This window comes from Gorilla gorilla, chromosome 20 (assembly GCF_029281585.2).
Source record: "Gorilla gorilla gorilla isolate KB3781 chromosome 20, NHGRI_mGorGor1-v2.1_pri, whole genome shotgun sequence".
Lineage (NCBI taxonomy): Eukaryota > Metazoa > Chordata > Mammalia > Primates > Hominidae > Gorilla > Gorilla gorilla.
Window position 1 is genome coordinate 12493302 of NC_073244.2, and position 21857 is coordinate 12515158.

The 21857-nt window shown below is 51.2% G+C and overlaps 1 protein-coding gene across 1 annotated transcript in view; it reads right to left on the reverse strand.

Annotated features, from left to right (window-relative positions):
- The window catches only part of C3 (complement C3), a 43718-nt gene that overhangs the window by 11853 nt on the left and 10008 nt on the right, over positions 1-21857 (reverse strand). The window contains exons 13-27 of the mRNA XM_019015534.3: positions 21644-21850; positions 20593-20751; positions 18699-18828; positions 18365-18436; positions 17977-18174; positions 12415-12523; positions 12071-12156; positions 7830-7972; positions 7522-7734; positions 6780-6846; positions 6566-6652; positions 4619-4822; positions 3813-3888; positions 3325-3484; positions 1022-1120 (exon numbers count right to left, since the gene is read on the reverse strand). Of these exons, the coding sequence (XP_018871079.1) occupies positions 1022-1120; positions 3325-3484; positions 3813-3888; positions 4619-4822; positions 6566-6652; positions 6780-6846; positions 7522-7734; positions 7830-7972; positions 12071-12156; positions 12415-12523; positions 17977-18174; positions 18365-18436; positions 18699-18828; positions 20593-20751; positions 21644-21850 (2010 nt within the window). The remainder of the gene's footprint in view (positions 1-1021; positions 1121-3324; positions 3485-3812; positions 3889-4618; positions 4823-6565; positions 6653-6779; positions 6847-7521; positions 7735-7829; positions 7973-12070; positions 12157-12414; positions 12524-17976; positions 18175-18364; positions 18437-18698; positions 18829-20592; positions 20752-21643; positions 21851-21857) is intronic.

The window sequence follows — 21857 nt, forward strand, 5'->3', positions numbered from 1 at the left end:
ATCACTTGAGGTCAGGAGTTCGAAACCAGCCTGGCCAACATGGTGAAACCCCATCTCTACTAAAAATACAACAATTAGGCTGGGTGCAGTGGCTCATGCCTGTAATCCCAGCACTTTGGGAGGCCACGCCAGGCAGATCACCTGAGGTCAGGAGTTCGAGACCAGCCTGGCCAATATGGTGAAACCTCATGTCTACTAAAAAGACAAAAATTAGCCGGGTGTGGTGGCGGGTGCCTGTAATCCCAGATGCTCTGGAGGCTGAAACAGTGAAGTCCCTTGAACTCGGGAGGCGAAGGGTGCAGTAAGCTGAGATCATGCCACTGCATTGCAGCCTGGGTGACAGAGTGAGACTCCATCACAAAAAACAAACAAACAAACAAACAAACAAACAAAAAACCACAATAAAGCAGACAAAGGCATTCCAGACTCTCAGCGGCCCATCTCTCCAAGCTTCCCTGCTTCAGAATCAAAACCAGAGGCAAAAGAGACAGTGATGAGCCAACAGTGTTCACCGTTTCCTGTTTGGAGTCACGGATCCCTTTGAAAATCACCTGAAAAATCCTCTGGACTAAGGAAATAGTCTTAGCTCTGTATCCCAAGTTTTCTTTAAGGAAGCAGCAAGGACGCAACGGTACTGATCATGTAGCACTGATGTAGAAAGCACTTTTGGAAATGGGCTGAAAACCCTCTGAAAATTGTAAGGCAGACAGAAAGAATCCCCACCTTTGATCTCTTTGTGCCTCGGTTTTCTCATCTGCAAATTGGGGATAATAAGAGTGACTTACCTTTCAGGCTGCTAAAAGGATTATGAGACTTAACATGTGAAACTATTGGGGGGGGGGGGGTCTGTATTAGATGAGTTAAGTGCTGAATACATCTTAGGTATTAACATGACTGCAGTGATGTCTGTTATTGCACTGGGAGAGCTGCAAATTCCCTGAAGGCAACCTCTCACTCTCCAAGGTGGCTGTGCTCTGCATCGGGTAAGGTAGGGTAGGGTGGGAAGATGGAGGGCACTTACGTTGACCTGCTCCTCGCAAATATCTTTAGCCTCCTGCAGCGAGATGAGAACAAAGGCCGTGAGGGCCATGTCTTTCTCGTTGTTGTTCCGTAATCCACCCTGGGATGGAGAGCAGAAAGCAAGGATGGGGTCACCGGTGTGTCCACACATGGCAGTCATCCCCCCCTGCAGATTCAGAATCAGGGGGTCTGGGCAGGGCTGAGTCTCTTCTAGGTGCTACCCCGCTACCCTAGGAAGGTCAAACTTCTTAGTATTAATTCATGCAATAATTTGTTCCTTCTGCAAATGTCAATGTACAATGTGCAATGTACAATGGGTACAATGGTTTGATCCATTGTAAAACCAGACACAGGCTCTAGCCCTCACAGAGCTTTTGTCTAGTAGGGAAGATGGACATGGTCCATCCAGCTCCTCAAGAGATATACACTTTTTTTTTTTTTTTTTTTTTGAGACAGTTTTGCTCTTGCTGCCCAGGCTGGAGTGCAATGGTGCAATCTCGACTCCCTGCAACCTCCGCCTCCTGGATTCAAGCAATTCTCCTGCCTCAGCCTCCGAAGTAGCTGGGATTACAAGCATGCACCACCACACCAAGCTAATTTTTTTGTGTTTAGTAGAGATGGGGTTTCCCCTGTTGGTCAGGCTGGTCCCGAACTCCTGACCTCAGGTGATCCACCTGCCTCGGCCTCCCACAGTGCTGGGATTACAGGCATGAGCCACTGCGCCCAGCCAAGAGATATATACTTATAAGTGGATGAGTTCTGTGTAAGGGAAAGAGGACATAGCAGCGAGAATGAACTGTGGGAGTGTGACCCAGTTGGGGAGGTCAGAAAAAGTGTCCCTGAGGGAGTCAACTCTCACAGACGGCAGGGATTAGCATACTAGGTGGCAGAAACAGCATGTGCAAAGGCCGTGTAGAACAATAGAGCAAGGCTCCTATCAATGGATGGAGCCTGGAAAGAAAAGAAAGACTGGAAGTCTGGAAGCCTGAAAGGTGAGACTGAGGCAGTGATTCTCCATCTCAAGCACACATTAGCATCACCTGGAGGAATGCGGGCACTTTTAAAAACTCAGATTCCTAGGCCGGGCATGGTGGCTCATGCCTGTAATCCCAGCACTTTGGGAGGCCAAGGTGGGCGGATCACCTGAGGTCAGGAGTTCGAGACCAGCCTGGCCAACATGGTGAAACCCCGTCTCTACTAAAAATACAAAAATCAGCCGGGCATGGTGGAGCGGGCGCCTGTAATTCCAGCTACTGAGGAGGTTGAGGTAGGAGAATTGCTTGAACCTGGGAGGTGGAGGTTGCAGTGAGCCAAGATGGGGCCATTGCACTCCAGCCTGGGTGACAAGAGCAAAACTCCATCTCAAACACACACACACACACACACACACACACACACACACACACACACACACACTCACACCCCTCAGATTCCTGGGTCCTGCCCCTAGAATTTCTGATTCAGTGAGTCTGGGGTCCGGTCTCAGAATATGTTTTGTTTCTGAGACAGGGTCTCACTCTGTTATCAGCCTGGAGTGCAGTGTCATGATCATGGCTCACTGCAGCCTCGACCTCCTGGGCTCAAGCCATCCTCCTGCCTCAGCCTCCCAAAGCGCTGGGATTACAGGCATGGGCCGTCGAGCCCAGCCACAGAATGCACATTTTTAGTAAGTCATGGGTGCTGTTGCTGCTGCTGGTCTGAGGATCACACTTCGAGAACCAGTGCTCGAAGGAGTTTTGTGTTTAAGTGCCACAGGGGGAGCCACGGGACTTTCTAAGAACTGATCCAGCTGGATTTGAAAAAATCACCCCAGCTGCTATGTGGTGAGTGTCTGAGAGCCAAGAAAGGTGGGAGGCCACCAGGATGATGACCAGGAGGTGGCTTCTACAAGGTCTCCAAATAAGGAGGGGCGGGGAGAGTGTTGCTTGGACCAGGGGCTGGCCATAAGGATGGAGAGAAGGAGGTGATTCTTATAACATCATGGGAGAATGCAGGTGTTGATGGATTGAATGTGAGAAAGGGATTCCCAGGCAGGACCCCTGCACTTGGTTTAATGAAATTCTTAATAATTTCTGAGCGAGGGGCCGTGTCTCTTAATTTTGCGCTGGGCTTCGCAGGTCTCTGGTTTTTGCAATGCTGGAGTGACGCCTCTGGCTCATTTATCTCCCTGCCCCCACCCCCCAGCCCAATCTTTGCAAAGGGAATTGGGCAGTGGGAACATGGAGGTTGGGGTCTCTCTCGTGTTCATCCTGCGAGACTCAGGAGCCCCTCTCTTCCATTTTGCCCTAAATCCCAGCCTCTTACAATCATTTCTTGGTGTATCACGGGCGCATCCTCCTGGAAGACCCCGTCGGGCTTCTGCTTCTCCAGGATCAGCCATTTAACAGCCCCGCAGAGGACTTGGGAGTCGATGGCGATGAGGTTGACAGCCAGAGAGAAGACCTTGACCACGTAGGCGGTCAGCCTGGAGTGGGCACAGAGCAAGAGCCAATCGGCTCTGAGATCCAGAGACTGCCATGTCAACCAGCCAATGAGCATGGGGGAGGGACCAGGGCCTGGCCCAGTTTGCCTGGTTTGCCTTCCCAGGCCCCAGGACCCAGCTGTTGTATGCGGTCCGTGCTTAAGGATGCTTAATGACCGCCGGCCACTCAGCCAGCGCTTGCCTGGACTCTGCAGGTCCAGGGCTGTTTGGGCAAGGCTGGCCTAAGGGACCACCCCTGGCCAGGGTCCGGGCCCTGCTGGGGGTTGAGGGTGGGGAGTATGCATGGCCTGAGCTGGCTGTTGGGACTCACCAGGTGCTGGGTGCCCGTTTCACGAAGGCCGCAAAGGCAGAGCTGGGTTGTCTGAAGGCCAGCTGCTGGGTGTACCCTGCAGAGAAGAGAGAGGAACCCCCAAAAGAGCCGGGGCTGAGCAGAGGGGGCACGCCAGAAAGGGCAGGGGCGGGGTGCAGAGAGGGGACAGGGGCTCAGGGTGGTGGAGGGGTTCTGGGAGGAGGGGACCTTAAAGAGGGAAGGACTCAAAGAGGGTGGGGGATCAGAACGAGGAGGTGGAAGAGTTCTCAAGAGGACAAGGGATTCAGAGAGGAGAAGGATATTGAGGGTGGGGGGCTTTCAGGGAGGGGAGGGCTCTCAGAGAGGGGGTGGAGTCTCAGGGAAGAGGCATGGCCTGGAGAGGACGTGGGGCCTCAGATGAGAGTGGCTGGGACAGGAGGTGGCACCTCACAGAAGGGTGTGGCCTTGAGAAGATGTGGGGACTCAGGGGATGGGCGTGGCCTTGAAAAGAGGCAGGGTCTCGAGATTCTGGCCTGGGAGGAGGCAGGGCCTCAGAGGGCGTGGCCTTGAGAAGAGGTGGGGGGGCCCTCAGGGGATGGGCATGGCCTTGAGGAGAGGCGGGGTCTCATGAAGAGCCTGGCCTGGGAGGAGTCAGGGTCTCAGACGGCGTAGCCTGGAGAAGAGGTGGGGCCTCAAATGAGGGGAGTGGCTAGGAGAGAAGGTGGAGCCTCAGGGGAGGGCGTGGTCTTGAGATGAGGTGGGATCTTAGGGGAGGGGTGCGCTCGGAAAGGGGTCCCTGGGGTCTCCAAGAGGGGCAGGGAGCCCACCCTTCTTGATGAGCTCCAAGGCCGCCTGCCGCTTCTCTAGGCCGAACTTCTCCCACTGCTCCGTTTCATCCAGGTAATGCACAGCGATGACCGTGGGCGTCATGCCGATCATGTTCTGTTCCCCGCAGCCCGAGGGTGTCACAATGAGGTGCTTCAGCCGTTCCGCGTCGACGGCATCCTCTGTCATCTGGGCCACTGGGGTCCCTGCAGCAGGTGGGAAGAGGACGTTGCTCAAGCCAGGTGGGTGACCCACCTTGGGGTGGCGTGAAAAGGGTTCCAGCCTCCCAACCAGCCAGGGCCAAGGGGTTAGGGATAGGCGAGGGCTGGGAGGATGTGACTGCGGGGAGGGGAGGCTGCAAGGCTGAGTGGCTGTTCGGGGGTCTGCCCTGTTAGGAGTGGGAGGTGCTTCACAGGGGCACCCTGGTCCTTGGGTCTCATTTCACCAGCAGTAAAATAATTCCAGTAACAATATTCAGGAATACTTATATCACGCTTAATGTTACTTCCCAGACTGTTCTAAGAGAATACCAGAGTGTCTCATTTAATAGTCAACGAGGCTGGGCGCGGTGGCTGAAGCCTGTAATCTCAGCACTTTGGGAGGCTGGGGTGGGTGGATCACCTGAGCTCAGGAGGTCGAGACCAGCCTGACCAATATGCGGAAACACCGTCTCTACTAAAAATACAAAAATTAGTGGGCATGGTGGCGGGCGCCTGTAGTCCCAGCTACTCGGGAGGCTGAGGCACAAGAATCACTTGAACCCGGGAGGCTGGGGTTGCAGTGAGCCGAGTTCACGCCACTGCACTCTAGCCTGGCGACAGAGTGAGACTCCGCCTCAAAAAAAAAAAAAAAACAAAAAAACATCACACCAACCCTTGGAGGTAGATACTATTATTCTTCCCCTACCAAAGGTGAAAAAACCAAGGCTCTTGCCCCAAAGCCTTATAGCTTACAGGTTGCAAGGCCCTTTCTTTCTCCAGTCTTCCCTCCTGGGGCAAGAAATGACCTCCAGAATTTCTGCTCTTGTACTATGTTCCTTGTCTTTTTGTTTGTTTGTTTTTGTTTGAGACGAAGTCTTGCTCTGCCACCCAGGCTGGAGTGCAGTGGCGTGATCTCGGCTTACTGCAGCCTATGCCTCCCACGTTCAATCGATTCTCCTGCTTCAGCCTCCTGAGTAGCTGGGATTACAGGCATGTGCCACCATGCTCAGCTAATTTTTGTACTTTTAGTAGAGACAGGGTTTCACCATGTTGGCCAGGCTGGTCTCAAACTCCTACCTCAGGTGGTCTGCCTGCCTCGGCCTCCCAAAGTGCTGGGATTACAGGCTATTGAGTCTCATTTAAGCTGGTTTCCCATCTAAGAAGCACAGAAGGTCTAGAAAAAATTAAAATAAACTGATGTATCAGCGAAAGCTCTTTGCTGAACTAAATGCTATCTGGAGGCTTCTATAAAACCGATCATAGCAAATAATATCTGTATGGTTAAAAAAATTTTTAGGCTGGGCACAATGGCTCATGCCTGTAATCCCAGCACTTTGGGAGGCTGAGGCGGGTGGATCACAAGGTCAGGAGATCGAGACCATCCTGGCTAACATGGTGAAACCCCGTCTCTACCAAAAATACAAAAAAATTAGCCGGGCGTGGTGGCGGGTGCCTGTAGTCCCAGCTACTCAGGAGGCTGAGGCAGGAGAATGGCGTGAACCCGGGAGGCGGAGCTTGCAGCGAGCTGAGGTCACGCCACTGCACTCCAGCCTGGGTGACAGAGCCAGACTCTGTCTCAAAAAAAAAAAAAAAAAAAAAAATGTAAAAGAGGGAAAACAGATCACAGATGGGCTGTTCTAGCTGAAGGGGAAGAGAAAGGTGCGGGTTAAACACCTCCAGAATGAGATGGAATTTAGCTCCGTCCATGCCCTCCTGGGACCCATGGGGTCGGGGTCAAGGGTGTCTCACCTTGCAGGAGAATTCTGGTCTCAGACTCGGTGTCTGGGACTTGGTCACTGAGGTCTGCAGGTGGGATGTCCTCTTTCTGCACTCCTTCTGCAGGGTGAGTGAGAGACACCGATGGCTCTAGCTCCCTCCCGCCCTATCCTACCTCACTAAGCCCAGGCCATTTACCCCCCTTACCCTGCCAGCCCCTCAGCCCCTCCCCCTGCAGCCGACTCACCACGGCCCAGGCGTTCTGGATCCAGGGTGCGAACAGCCACAGTTTTGTTCATTCTGAATCCTTCCGGCTACGCAGTGTTAGAGGTGGGGGGAGTCGTTGAATGAATAAAAGAACAGACAGACACACAGATGGTCAGCAGGGCACTGTCCTTAGGATTACCCTAGCACTGCCGGGCGCGGTGGCTCATGCCTGTGATCCCAGCACTTTGGGAGGCCGAGGTGGGTGGATCACAAGGTCAGGAGATCGAGACCATCCTGGCTAACACAGTGAAACCCCGTCTCTACTAAAAATACAAAAAAATTAGATGGGCGTGGTGGTGGGCACCTGTAGTCCCAGCTACACGGGAGGCTGAGGCAGGAGAATGGCGTGAACCCAGGAGGCGGATATTGCAGTGAGCTCAGATCGTGCCAGTGCACTCCAGCCTGGGCAACAGAGTGAGACTCTGTCTCAAAAAATAAATAAATAAATAAATAAAAAATTTTAAATCGACTGTAAAAAAATTATTGATTGGTGATGGTTGACGAGCTTTTTGGCACCCCCTAAAATTCTATGCCTGGGGTCATCTCACTCACTTTACCCCAATCCTGGCTCTGCTTCTGAAATTCTGGGACTTCCAAATTTCCTAAGCTGGACACTATGATTCTTAGTGTCTCAGAGCCTGGATCTCCAACCTGAGTCAATAGTACGAAGACCAGGAGCCCTCTCTGAAGGACAAGGGTTTGTGGATGCCCCAAGCACTCACCACGACCTTCAGGGACTTCCTGACACCGTCACTGATGAAATGATGGTAGACGGCAGCCTTGACTTCCACTTCCTGCAGGCCGGTCTTTAGCGGCACGATGACATATGGAACGGACAACGAGGACTTTGGGGGGATGGTTACGGTCTGTTGGTGACGCCTCTTGGTGGTGGCCAGGCTGCAGAAGGCTGGATTGTGGAGTAGTTCCACCCTCACCTGCCAGGGAGAGAAAGGATCCGGGCAAGTGTGTGTGCAACAGGCTACCTACCCCCTTGCAGCCTCCAAGAAGCCTCTGCCACCCCGGGACCCACCTTGAGCTCTTGGTTCTGCCGGTAATTGTAGAGAACGGCTCGGATTTCCACCTGCTCGTTTCGAACAACAGAGTAGGGTAGCCGCAGGTCGATGAAGAAGTCCTGCATTACTGTGACCTCGAAGGGGTCTGCCACACAGATCCCTGCCCGGGCAGAGACAGAACATGGAGTGTCAAGGTCGGGGAGTGGACAAGGCCAGGCTCCTGGGTCTCAGCTCTTAGTCCACTCCGCAGGAGCTCTCCCTAACTCAGCCTGTCTTTGCTGAAGCCCGTGAACTAAACGCTGTCAATGGCAACAAATGACAGATGATGATGGTGGTGGCTGGGAGTTACCATTATTTATTATTATTATTATTATTATTATTATTATTATTATTATTATTTGAGACAGAGCAAGACTCTGTCGCCAGGCTGGAGTGCAGTGGCGCCATCTCGGCTCAACGCAACCTCCGCCTCCTGGGTTCAAGCAATTCTCCTGCCTCAGCATCTCGAGTAGCTGGGACTGCAGGCACGCACCACCATGCCCAGCTAATTTTTGTATATTTAGTAGAGATGGGGTTTCACCATGTTGGCCAGGATGGTCTCGATCTCTTGACCTCACGATCCACCCGCCTCAGCCTCCCAAGTGCTGAGATTACAGGCGTGAGCCACTGCGCCTGGCCGGAGTTACCACTATTTAATGATTTACATTCTGTTTGTAGTTTGACTCAGAGATCTACGTGTAGGGAGGAAGAGAAATCTCCAAAATATATCTGCTTGTCTGAAATGGTAGCCCCAAGCCATGGGGGAGTGCTGAGCACTTGAAATGGGGTTTGCCTGAGTGAGAAACTGGATTTGTACTTTTATTTGATGTACTTGTATTTAAATGTATTTAATTTAATTCAGACTTAAACTTTAAACCTGATGATCTAGCTAGGTGTGGTGGCTCATGCCTGTAATCACAGCACTTTGGGAGGCTGAGGCAGGAGGATTGCTTGAGCCCAGGAGTTCAAGGCTGCAGTGAGCTATGATCGCACCACTGTGCTCCAGCCTGGGCAACAGAGTGAGATCCTGTCTGTAAAACCAAACCCAATGAAACAAAACAAACAACTGATGCTCATTTTAAATATATGAAACACCACTGAATTATATATTTTATTATTTTTTATTTATTTATTTTTTGAGATGGGGTCTCGCTCTGTCACCCAGGCTGGAGTGCAGTGGCGTGATCTTGGCTCACTACAACCTCTATATCCTGGGTTCAAGCAATTCTCCTGCCTCAGCCTCCTGAGTAGCTGGGATTACAGGCACCCACCCCCATGTCCTGCTAATTTTTTGTATTTTTAGTAGAGACAGGGTTTCACCATGTTGGCCAGGCTGGTCTCGACCTCCTGACCTCAGGTGATCTGCCTGCCTGGGCCTCCCAAAGTGCTGGGATTACAGGTGCAAGCCACCGTGCCCGACCTGAATTGTACATTTTAAAAGGGTGACATATAGTAAGTGAATTAAATCTTAATTTTTTAAAAATGATGATTGATTGAGTGGAAAACGTTTAAGTATTTTTGCAACTACTTGAGTATGAGGATCTACCTTTTCTTTCTCTTTTCTTTTCTTTTCTTTTTTTTTTTGTAGAGACGGGGCTTTGCCATGTTGCCCAGGCTGGTCTCAAACTCCGACCTCAAATGATTTGCCGGCCTCAGCCTCTCAAAGTAATGGGATTACAGGCTTGAGCCTTTGCACCCGGCCTGAGAATCTACCTTTTCAACTGTAAATTTTATGAAACCTAAAATACAGATCAAAGTATTTCCAGTGAAAACCTAGCATCCTGCGCTGGGCGCGGTGGCTCACGCCTGTAATCCCAGCACTTTGGGAGGCTGAGGAAGGCAGATTGCTTGCGGCCAGGAGTTTGAGACCAGCCTGGCCAACATGGCGACACCCTGTCTCTACTAAAAAAAGAAAACTTAGCATCCTGTTTACACCACTGCACTCCATCCTAGGTGACAGAGCAAGATCCTGTCTCAAAAAAAAAAAAGAAAGAAAATCTAGTATCCTAAATGAGATGCACTGAATTGTAAAATACATGCTGGATTTTGAAGACTTAGTGCAAACAGAAGTAAAATATATCATCAGTAATTTTGATATACTAGTAGATTATTATCAAATATTAAAAGGTTATAGTCACATTATTAGTGGGTTGTGGTTTTGCAACTTTTTACAAAATGTTGAAATGATACTATTTTGGGTATATTTAAATTAAATAGAATGTTTTGTAATAAGTTATGATATGGTATAATTATAGGTATGTAATCAATAATAAATGATACATCATTTATATTATATATCTAATAAAATATACATTATATATGTTAACATGTCAACAATAACAAATGACATATTAGTAGTAAATTATAATTATACATTATAACAAAATTAAATTATAATAAATTATGGTTTATTATAATGTATTAAATTATAATGAATTATGGTTTATTATAATTCATTAAATTATATTATAATTAAATTTCTTATAAATTATAATACATATTATATGTTTACATAATATATTACATGTGTAATATGTATATATGCAATATATAATATATTATATATGTAATACGCAACATATACTATAATTATATATGTAATATGTAATATATAATATATTATATATGTAATATGTAATATATAATATATTATATATGTAATATGTAATATATAATATATTATATATGTAATATATGATATATAACATATCATATATGCAATATGTAATATATAATATATTATATATGTAATATGTAATATAATATATGTAATATGTAATATATAATATATATGTAATAATATATAATATATATGTAATATGTGATATATAATATGTTGCATATGTAATATGTAATATGTAGATATGAAATATATTATGTAATATATAATTATATACTATAATTATAAACATATATTACAATTAATAAATATATAAATAAATATTATAATTAAATGTACTATAAATTATAATAAACCATATAAATTATGGCTGGATGACAGAGTGAGACTCCTTCCCAAAAAAAAAAGAAAGAAAGAAAAGCATCAATTTTAGAGACTGTACCCCCACCCTGTCTAGCTTTTGACACTGTTAGAGTAGGCAGATAGGCGGAAATGAGCAGGCAGGGGAGCTTTCTGGGAAAAGAAGTCCCAGACAGGCTGCCTACTGACAGCGCTGCTCACTGGCAGTCAGCAAAAAGGATGACGGCTACTTTAGCTACACATGGCTTTGTGGTTGGGGTCCTCTGGCCCTGAAGGGGACTTATCAGGTCCTAGCTGGAAATAACTTTGCTAGGGATTTTCCCCGATGATGAGCATGTGCACTGCTCCGAAAACACCCTAGAGTTGTCTTTTGCTCATGATCATAGTAAAAAACACACCCCTGGGTGGAGATTTTCGATGCTAATGAGACATGCCACGTGCATGCTAGTACCTGCAGCCACAGAGCCTGCTCGCCCAAAGAGACCTCCCAAAACATGCTTACAAGTGACACCCACTCACGCCCCTTCACGAAAAATCATGTGAGAGTCTCATAAAAAGAGTCTACCAGCAGTATCTGCTGCTGGCTCGTTCTGTTGAGCAGCCATGTCTGTGTCGTCTTTCAGAGCATACCGTCACTTTTTATTTATTTAGAGAAGGAGTTTTGCTCTTGTTGCCCAGGCTGGAGTGCAGTGGCACAATCTCAGCTCACCGCAACCTCCACCTCCTGGGTTCAACCGAATCTCCTGCCTCAGCCTCCCGAGTAGCTGGGATTATAGGCGCCCGCCACACCCTGCCTGGCTAATTGTTTTGTACTTTCAGTGGAGACGGGGTTTCACCACGTTGACCAGGCTGGTCTTGAACTCCTGACCTGAAGTGATTCCCCTGCCTCGGCCTCCCAAAGTGCTGGGATTACAGGTGTGAGCCATCCAGGCTGGCCCTGTCTCTTTAAATAAGCATTGCTACTACTATTTTTCCAGGGGGACTAGCCCAGAGCTGTTTCTTCCTTCAATAAACTCTGCTACTTAACCCTTGCTATGTGACTCTTGGCTGAATTCTTTCTTCCAAGTTAGACAAGAACTAAGGATTCCCACAGTTCCTGGTAACAACACCTCTGTGGTAACCAGGGCAGAGAATAAAGTGCCAAGAAACATAGGGTTGATTGAGTTTGGATAAAATGAGATGACACTCAGACACCCTGGGGTCCCTGCCTCCCGGGGACCAGCCAGCATCCTCTCTCACCTTTCTTGTCCGACATGCTCACAGCCAGAATCTCCCACGTGGTGATGGAGTCTTTCAAAAATATATTCATGAGCTTCGTAGAGATTCTGGATGGAGAAGAGGTTGGGGCATTAGGAGATGTCATCTAGCAGGGTGGTAGAGGGGAAGAACTGGTGCAGAGGGACCCCGAGGGACAGGCTGGAAGGGTCTGGGGGTGCCTCCATGTAGGTCACCCGATTCCTGATTTTTCTAGGTTGGGCTGTGGGGTTTCACTGTGATTCCAGAGAAGACAAGAGATAGCAGGTGCATGCAAATTAAACGGTCTGACTCTGGGGTGGGTTGTATCGGGGGTACCCCGGCCTTACCCATTTTTCGGTGGCTCTTTCAAGTCCTCAACATTCCACAGCCAGCTCTCTGGGAACTCGCTTCGGGAAACGATGTTCTCTTCTGCAATGATGTCCTCATCCAGGTTACCTGCAGGGGGTTTAGATCTGCATTTAGAACAGAGCAGGCCAGTTGCCATGGCTCATGCCTGAAATCCCAGCACTTAGGGAGGCCAAGGCAGGTGGATCACTTGAGGCCAGGAGTTGGAGACCAGCCTAGCCAACATGGTGAAACCCATCTCTACTAAAAATACAAAAATTAAGGCTGGGCACGGTGGCTCACCCCTGTAATCCCAGCACTTTGGGAGGCTGAGGTGGGTGGATCGCTTGAGGTCAGGACTTTGAGACCAGCCTGGACAACATGGTGAAACCCCATCTCTACTAAAAACACAAAAATTAGCTGGGCGTGGTGGCGCGTGCCTGTGATCCCAGCTACTCTGGAGGCTGAGGCAGCAGAATCACTTGAACCCAGGAGGTGGAGGTTGCAGTGAGCTGAGATCACACGACTACACTCCAGCCCAGGCGACAGAGACAGACTCCATCTGAAAACAAAAACAAAAAACAAACAAAAAAAGAGCCGACCTACTTCCTCAGCAGTCACACCTTTAGATCCTACCTCTGCCCAGGAGGGATTCCTAGCAGTGAAATACATCCCGGACATGGAGGACTTCAGGATGAATTTTCACGAGCCCCAGACACATCTGCCTTGGGAACTTCTTCTCCATAAAAAGAACTAAAAATTATATCCCACAAATGTACTGGTATAAGGACATATACAATGCAGACTGGATTATAGTCATTCCTTTCCTTTTGATTTTTAAAGAAATGAAAGCATTTGGCCAGGCACAGTGGCTCACATCTGTAATCCCAGCACTTTGGGAGGCCGAGGCGGGTGGATCACTTGAGGTCAGGAGTTCGAGACCAGCCTGGCCAACATGGCAAAACCGCGCCTCTACTAAAAATATGAAAATTAGCCAGGCTTGGCAGCGGGCACCTGTAGTCCCAGATACTCGGGAGGCTGAGGCAGGAGAATTGCTTGAACCCGGGAGGCAGAGGTTGTAGTGAGCCAAGATTATGCCACTGCACTCCAGCCTCGGTGACGGAGTGAGACTCCATCTCAAAAAAAGATAATAATAAAAGAAAGCAAGCATGTGCACGTGCCTCTAAAGGATCACGGTCCCGAGAAACCGTGTCTGCTTCCTCTGAGGGATTTGTCCATTCTGAACATGACTAGGTGAGCTGAGAACATTCCCAGACCTGGTGCAGAACACTGAAGAAGCGGTAGCCTTTAAAAACCGTCTAATACAAAAATTAGCTGGGTGTGATGGCATGCGCCTGTAATCCCAGCTACTCGGGAGGCTGAGGGATGAGAATCTCTTGAATCCAGGAGGCGGAGGTTACAGTGAGCCGAGACTGCGCAACTGCACTCCAGCCTGGCGACAGAGCGAGACTCCCTCTCAAACAAACAAACAAAAAACAAAAACAAAAAAAACACAAAAAAAATCTCGATAGGCTGGATGTGGTGCTATCATCCCAGCGCTCTGAGAGGCCAAGGTGGGAGGATGGCTTGAGCCCAGGAGTTTGAGACCAGCCTGGGCAACACACTGAGACCCTCTCTCTACAAATAATAATTTAAAAATTAGCTGGGCATGCTGGCATGCACCTGTAGTCCTAGCTACTCAGAAGGCCGAGGATGAGACAGAAGGACTCCTTGAGCCCAAGAGGTTGACGCTGCAGTGAGCTGTGATCGCACCACTGCACTCCAGCCTGGGCGAAAGAGCGAGATCCTACCTCTAAATAAATATATAAATAAACAAAAACAGCTTGACACTACCAGCAAGTAAATGAAATTGGACTGGACTAGGCTTTGACTCAAACTGCACTTTCCTCAAACATGATAGACAGGCTTTAATTGGGTTCTGGATCTCCATAACAACAAAGTAGCTGGAATCCCTTAAAATATATATATATGTTAATATTTTTCAGCCAGGCACAGTGGCTCATGCCTGTAATCCCAGTACTTTGGGAGGCTGAGGCGGGCAGATCCCCGAAGGTTGGGAGTTCGACACCAGCCTGGCCAACATGGTGAAACCTCTTTTCTACTAAAAATACAAAAATTAGCTGGGTGTGGTGGCAGGTGCCTGTAATCCCAGCTACTTGGGAGGCTGAGGCAGGAGAATCACTTGAACACGGGAGGCAGAGGTTGTAGTGAGCCAAGATTGCACCACTGTACTGCAGCCTGTGTGACAGAGCGAGAATCCATCTCAAAAAAAAAAAAATAATAATAATCTCAGCTACTCAGGAGGCTGAGGCAGGAGAATCGCTTGAACCCATGAGGTGGAGGTTGCAGTGAGCCGAGGTTGTGCCACTGTACTTCAGCCTGGGTGACAGAGCAAGATTCCATCTCAAAAAAAAAAAAAAAGTTTTCGTCCGTACAAAGTCTCACTATGTTGCCCAGACTGCTCTCAAACTCCAGAGCTCAAGCGATCCTGCTGCCTCAGCCTCCCAAAGTGCTGGGATCACAGGTGTGAGCCAGTAAGCTCAGCCCAAAGTAGATGGGATTCCTAAAAGAGATACCTGAATTTACTCATACTCTGGAATAATCAATCCGAGTGTCTTGGGATAGTAACATTTAGCCATTCTTTTTCTGACCCCCAATGGGCTAAAGGAATTACACAATTCTGGGGAAAAATAAAACCCACCATCCGTGTGGATGTAAACCATATTTCAGTAGACCAGACTTTTTGTCTAGTTTTCCCAGTGGCCCTCACACTATCGCCTCTTTGTGAAGGAGATCATTCTAAATTTGCTTGAATTTTTTCTTTTCATTTTCTTTTTCTTTTTCTTTTCTTTTCTCTCTCTCTTTTTTTTTTTCCTTTTTGAGACAGGGTCTTGCTCTGTTGCCCAGGCTGGAGTGCAGTGGTGTGATTTTGGCTCATTGACGCCTCCATCTCCTGGGTTCAAACGATCCTCCCACCTCAGCCTCCTGAGTAGCTGGGACTACAGGTGTGCACCACCACACCCGGCTAATTTTTTTTTTTTTTTTTTTTTTTTTTTTTTTTTGAGACGGAGTCTGGCTCTGTCGCCCAGGCTGGAGTGCAGTGGCGCAATCTCAGCTCACTGCAAGCTCCGCCTCCTGGATTCACGCCATTCTCCTGCCTCAGCCTCCCGAGTAGCTGGGACTACAGGCGCCCGCCACCACGCCCGGCTAATTTTTTGTATTTTTAGTAGAGACGGGGTTTCACCATGTTAGCCAGGATGGTCTCGATCTCCTGACCTCGTGATCCGCCCGCCTCGGCCTCCCAAAGTGCTGGGATTACAGGCGTGAGCCACCGCGCCCGGCCTAATTATTTTATTTTATTTTTGTAGATATGGGGTTCTGCCATGTTGCCCAGGCTGGTCTCAAATTTCTGGACTCAAGCAATCCACCTTTCTCGGCCTCCCAAAGTGTGGGCATTACAGGTGTGAGCCACCGTGCCCGGCCAATTTTCTTTTTCCTTTCTTTTTTTGTTTTGTTTTGTTTTTGAGACGGAGTCTTGCTCTGTTGCCCAGGCTGGAGTGCAGTGGCACAATCTCAGCTGACTGCAACCTAAACCTACCAGGTTCAAGCGATTCTCCCACCTCAGCCTCCTGAGTAGCTGGGATTACAGGCGCCTGCCAGCTCGCCAGGCTAATTTTTGCATTTTTAGTAGAGACGGGGTTTCACCATGTTGGCCAGACTAGTCTTGAACTCCTGACCTCAAGTGATCCATCCACCTCGGCCTCCCAAAGTGCTGGGATTGCCGGTGTGAGCCACCATGCCCGGCCAATTTTCTCTTATTATAAGATAAATTTCTCTTTGTTTCACTTAAGACTTATTTGACATGAGATCTAAAGTCTCACCTTATTCAAAAACTGAATGCATGAATGAATGAAGAAGGGCTGCCTGTTCACTCATCGAGTTTGGCAGGTCTTTCTGGAAAGCCACACAAATTAGTTTTCTCTGGTGAAGCCAAACTTGGAACTCACCTTAGCTTTCCCATTGGTAATTAGTGTGTGACCAGCCCCATCATCTTTCTAGACTTTTCCCTCAGACCTCCAATGTCCTGGGCACTGGTGATGTCAAATTCAGACTGATGGGCGGGGCTGGGATGACCTTCCCAGGCAGGAAACTGCTCTGCCTTCAGGCAAGGGCCCTTCTCCCCATCAGACTAGGCCCTTCTCCTCCCTCAGGCCTGGGCCTCCTGGCTCCTCATCTGAAGGCCTCTGTCCCTTCCAGACAGGAGTGTCCCCTCCCCTCGGACAGGAGCCTCCTCCATCTCAGATGGGCATCTATGCTTCTTTGACTTGATCCTCCCCTCTTCAGATCTGGGTCTTCTCTACCTCACGCTGGCAGGACATCACCTCATCGGCATCACCCTCAAACAGGGGCCTCCTCTCCCAACAGACAGAGGCCTCCTCCTACCCCCTCAGACAGGGGCATCCTCCCCCCTCAGACAGAGGCCTCCTCCCCCCTCAGACAGGTACCTCCTCTCTCCTCAGACAGAGGCCTCCTCCCTCCTCAGACGGGGACCTCCTCCCCCCTCAAGGCCTCCTCCCTCCTCAGACAGGGACCTCCTCCCCCCTCAGACAGAGGCCTCCTCCCCCCTGAGACAGGGACCTCCTCCCCCCTGAGACAGGGACCTCCTCCCCCCTCAGACAGAGGCCTCCTCCCCCCTGAGACAGGGACCTCCTCCCCCCTCAGACAGGGGCCTCCTCCCCCCTCAGACAGGTACCTCCTCTCTCCTCAGACAGAGGCCTCCTCCCTCCTCAGACGGGGACCTCCTCCCCCCTCAAGGCCTCCTCCCTCCTCAGACAGGGACCTCCTCCCTCCTCAGACAGAGGTTTCCTCCCTCCTCAGACAGGGGCCTCCTCCCCCCTGAGACAGGGGCCTCCTCTCCCAACAGACAGAGGCCTCCTCCTACCCTCTCAGACAGCGGCATCCTCCCCCCTCAGACAGAGGCCTCCTCCCTCCTCAGACAGGGGCCTCCTCCCCCCTGAGACAGGGGCCTCCTCCCCTCTCAGACAGCCGCCTCCTCCCCCCTCAGACAGGGGCCTCCTCTCCCAACAGACAGAGGCCTCCTCCTACCCTCTCAGACAGCGGCATCCTCCCCGCTCAGACAGAGGTTTCCTCCCTCCTCAGACAGGGGCCTCCTCCCCCCGAGACAGGGACCTCCTCCCCTCTCAGACAGGGGCCTCCTCCCCTCTCAGACAGCGGCCTCCTCCAGCCCCACCCCCACCAGACAGGGCATCCTCCCTCCTCAGACAGGGGCCTCCTCCCCTCTCAGACAGGGGCCTCCTCCCCTCTCAGACAGCGGCCTCCTCCAGCCCCACCCCCACCAGACAGGGCCTCCTCCCCCCTGAGACAGGGACCTCCTCCCCTCTCAGACAGGGGCCTCCTCCCCTCTCAGACAGCGGCCTCCTCCAGCCCCACCCCCACCAGACAGGGCATCCTCCCTCCTCAGACAGGAGTCTCCTCCCCCATCAGACGGCCCCCTCCCCCTGTCCCCACCCCGTGGGACCTACTCCTGGCCAGGCCCAGGTGGCTGGCCCGCGCGTGCTGCCGCCGCAGCTCTGTGATGTAGTTGCAGCAGTCCAGGAAGACCTTCTTGCACGCCTCGCCCAGGGAGATGAAACGGGTCCGGCGCTGGCACGAGAACCTCATGGGGTTCTCCCGCATGCCGTCCTCGCAGCACTTGCGCAGCTCCTTGGGGTACTTGCCGACTGCGGGAGCACGTTCCCCCAGGCCACACCCTCAGCCGGGGGCCGGCAGCAGGAGGGACGCGGGACGGACCCCAGGGAGGACTTCCCCGCCGCCAGGGCCTCCCCTCCTCCCTCTCTGGCTCCTGCACGGCCGGGCTGGGGTCTCCTAGGGTGGGGCTCAGGGGCAGGAGTGGGTAGGAAAGGCTCCCACCTTTGTCCATTCGCTTCTCCGTGAGCTGCACGGAACGGCGTCGGCGGGCGGCTGGCTGCGGGCACTGAAGTTCTGCAGGGCAGGCGTACCGAGAAGAAGATGGATGAGGCACCTACTAGGTGTCCTCGGTTCACCCCTCACGATCGTGTGAGGTGGGGGTGTTCCTGCTCCCATTTGATGGAAGAGCAAACTGAGGCTCAGAGGGGAGGGATTTACTAGGTGGTGGTGGAGGCGGGGCTTGAACCCAGGCCCCCGGATTCCAGAGCTCTGCTCCCAGCATCTGGGAGGTGGAGGTGCTGTCTGTCCCTGCACCGGCCCCTGGTGGCGACCTCACCTGCCCTCTGGGCGGTCTGCTGGCCACTGCTGCTCGTGAAGGTCAGCCCTGCGTCGGAGAAGACACCGGCGTAATCCTTCCCACTGCCCGGGGTGCAGCCGATGTCTGCCTTCTCCACCACGTCCCAGATCTGCGGGGGGCATAGGGGTGGCAGGACGCAGGGAGGCCAGGCTGACAATTGGGATCCCCCACATATGCACCTGTGTATCTCTTCCCAAATGACCCCACCCCGTCCCACTCTCATCTCCCCCATTCCTGCTTCTGCCCTTCCTTTCTCTTTCTCTTTCCTTCCTTCCTTCCTTCTCTCTCTCTCCTTCCTTCTCTTTTTCTTTTTCTTTCTCTTTCTCTCTCTCTCTCTCTCTTTCTCTCTCTTTCTTTCTTTCGAGATGGAGTCTTGCTCTGTCACCCAGGCTGGAGTGCAGTGGTGTGATCTCCGCTCACTGTAACCTCCAACTCCCAGGTTCAGGCGATTCTCCTGCCTCAGCCTCCCGAGTATCTGGGACTACAGGTGCATGCCACCATGCCCAGCTAATTTTTGTATCTTTAGTAGAGACGGGATTTCACCATGTTGGCCAGGCTGGTCTCGAACTCCTGACCTGAAATGATTCGCCTGTCTTGGCCTCCCAAAGTGCTGGGATTACAGGAGTGAGCCACCATGCCCGGCCTTCTTTTTCTTTTCTTTCTGTCTTCTTTCTTTCCCTTCCTTCCTCTCCCTCCCTTCCTCCCTCCACTCCTCCTTTCCTCCTTCCTTTGCTCCCCCTTTCCTTCCCTCCTTCCCTCCTTCCTTCCTTCCTTCCTTCCTTCATTCTTCACTCCCTCCCTCCCTTCCTCTTTATCTCCTTTCCTTTTCTTTCTCTCTGTTTCTCTCTCTCTTCTTTTATTTTCTCCTTTCTTTCCATTCTTTTTTTTTTTTAAGTTGGGATTTTCCACTGTCTCCCAGGCTGGAGTGCAGTGGTGCAGGCATAGCTCACTGCAGCCTCAAATTCCTGGGCTCAAGCAATCCTCGCACCTCTGCCTCCTGAGCAGACGGGACTACAGGCATGCGCCATCATGCCCGGCTATTTTAAAATTTTTTTCTGTAGAGATGGGGTCTTGCCATGTTGCCCAAGCTGGTCTGCAACTCCCGGCCTCAAGTGATCCTCCCACCTTGACCTCCCAAAGTTCTGGGATTCCAGACGTGAGCCACCGCACCTGGCCTCCATTCCAAATCTTATCTCCATTTCCCCTCTGATCCCATCTGCATTCCCATCCTCACTCCTGATCCCAAGCCAACCCCATCTCCATCTTCGTCCCTACTCCGGAAACCTTCCCCACTGAATGACCCTGGGTGTACTGCCACCAGCCTCTCAGGGCCCCAGTTGAAAGTGTCCAATTCTCAGCTGGGCGCAGTAGCTCACGCCTGTAATCCCAACACTTTGGGAGGTCGAGGCCGGTGGATCACAAGGTCAAGAGATCGAGACCATCCTGGCCAACATGGTGAAACCCCCGTCTTCACTAAAAATACAAAAATTAGCTGGGCGTGGTGATGGGCTCCTGTAGTCCCAGCTACTAGGGAAGCTGAGGCAGGAGAATCGCTTGAACCTGGGAGGCAGAGGTTGCAGTGAGCCGAGATTGCGCCACTGCACTCCAGCCTGGTGACAGAGAGAGACTCTGTCTCAAAAACAAACAAACAAACAGAAAAAAAAGTCCAATTCTCAGGACCATCCCCAATTGGAACCCATGTCCAACCTCATTCCCATCTTCAGCTTCAACCATCCCTGTGTCTGGTCTGCTCCGATCTCTGCTTTCAGCGCATGCCCCCCACTGCACTGCCCTCTCCAGTCCCACCCACCTCCCCCAGCCCCAGCTCCGTGCCTCCGCCTCTTCTCAGCAGCCTTGGGTCACTGGCCCTTACCTTACTCTGCGTCAGTTTGTTCTTCTTATTCAGCACGAACACGCCCTTGTCCACGGCCACCAGTACCACCCGGGCCCCGTGGTCACCCTCTATCTTCAGGGTCATCTGCTGCCCAGGTACAGGCTGCCGGTCTTCTGACTGGCCGCTTTTTACCACCAGCTGTGGGGAGGGTGGAGACGCCGAAAGAAGTCAGCCCTGGGAGAGAGGAGTGCCTGGGATGGAGGGGGTGCTGGGCTAGAGTGGAAAGACAGAAAGGTTGGGGGGAGTCGTGGGGGTGGGGAGGGGGAGAGAGAGGGAGAGAGAGAGAAAGGCAGAGAGGGAGGGAGAGAGAGGGAGAGAGGGCGGGAGAGAGAGAGAAAGGGAGAGACAGGGAGAGAGAGAGAGAAAGGGAGAGACAGGGAGAGAGGGCGGGAGAGAGAGAGAAAGGGAGAGACAGGGAGAGAGAGAGAGAAAGGGAGAGACAGGGAGAGAGGGAGAGAGACGGAGAGACACAGAGAGGGAGAGTGAGGGGGGAGAGAGGGAAAGGGAAAGAGAGAGGGAGAGAAAGAGAGAGAAACGGAGAGAGAGAGAAAGGGAGAGGGAGAGAGAGGGAAAGAGAGGGAGAGAGAGAGGGAAAGAGAGAGGGAGAGAGAGAAAGAGGGAGAGAGAAGGAGAGAGAGGGAGAGAGAGAAAGGGAGAGAGAGAGGGAGAGAGAGGGAAAGAGAGAGGGAGAGAAAGAGGGGAGAGAGAGGGAAAGGGAAAGAGACAGGGAGAGAGAAAAGGAGAGAGAGGGAGAGAGAAAAGGAGAGAGATGGAGAGAAAGAGAGATCGAGAGAGGGAGAGAGAGAAGGAAAGAGAAATAGAGAGGGAAAGAGAGATGTAGAGAGAGGGAAAGAGAGATAAAAAGAGAGACAGTTGAGAGACAGAGAGGGAGGAGAGAAAGGGAGAGGAAGTGAAGAGAGAGAAAGGAGAGAGAAACGGAGAAAGGGAGAGAGAGAGAAAGAGGAGACAGGGAGAGAGAGAGAGGAGTAGGGAGAGGGAGAGGGGGCGAGCGAGCCCAGGGCACACTTACCGAGCCCACGCAGGAGTCCTTGACGTCCACCCACACGGAGTCGGCCACCACCTCCCTCTGGCCGCTGGCGCCGATCAGCGTGTAGTACGCCACCAGGCGGAAGGAAGGGATGAAGTCGGTGGTGATGGACAGGGGCAGCACCACCAGGTCCTGGCCGGGTTCTCGCATCTGGCGTCCCGCCTTCAACAGCCTGCCCTTGTTCATGATCTGGGGG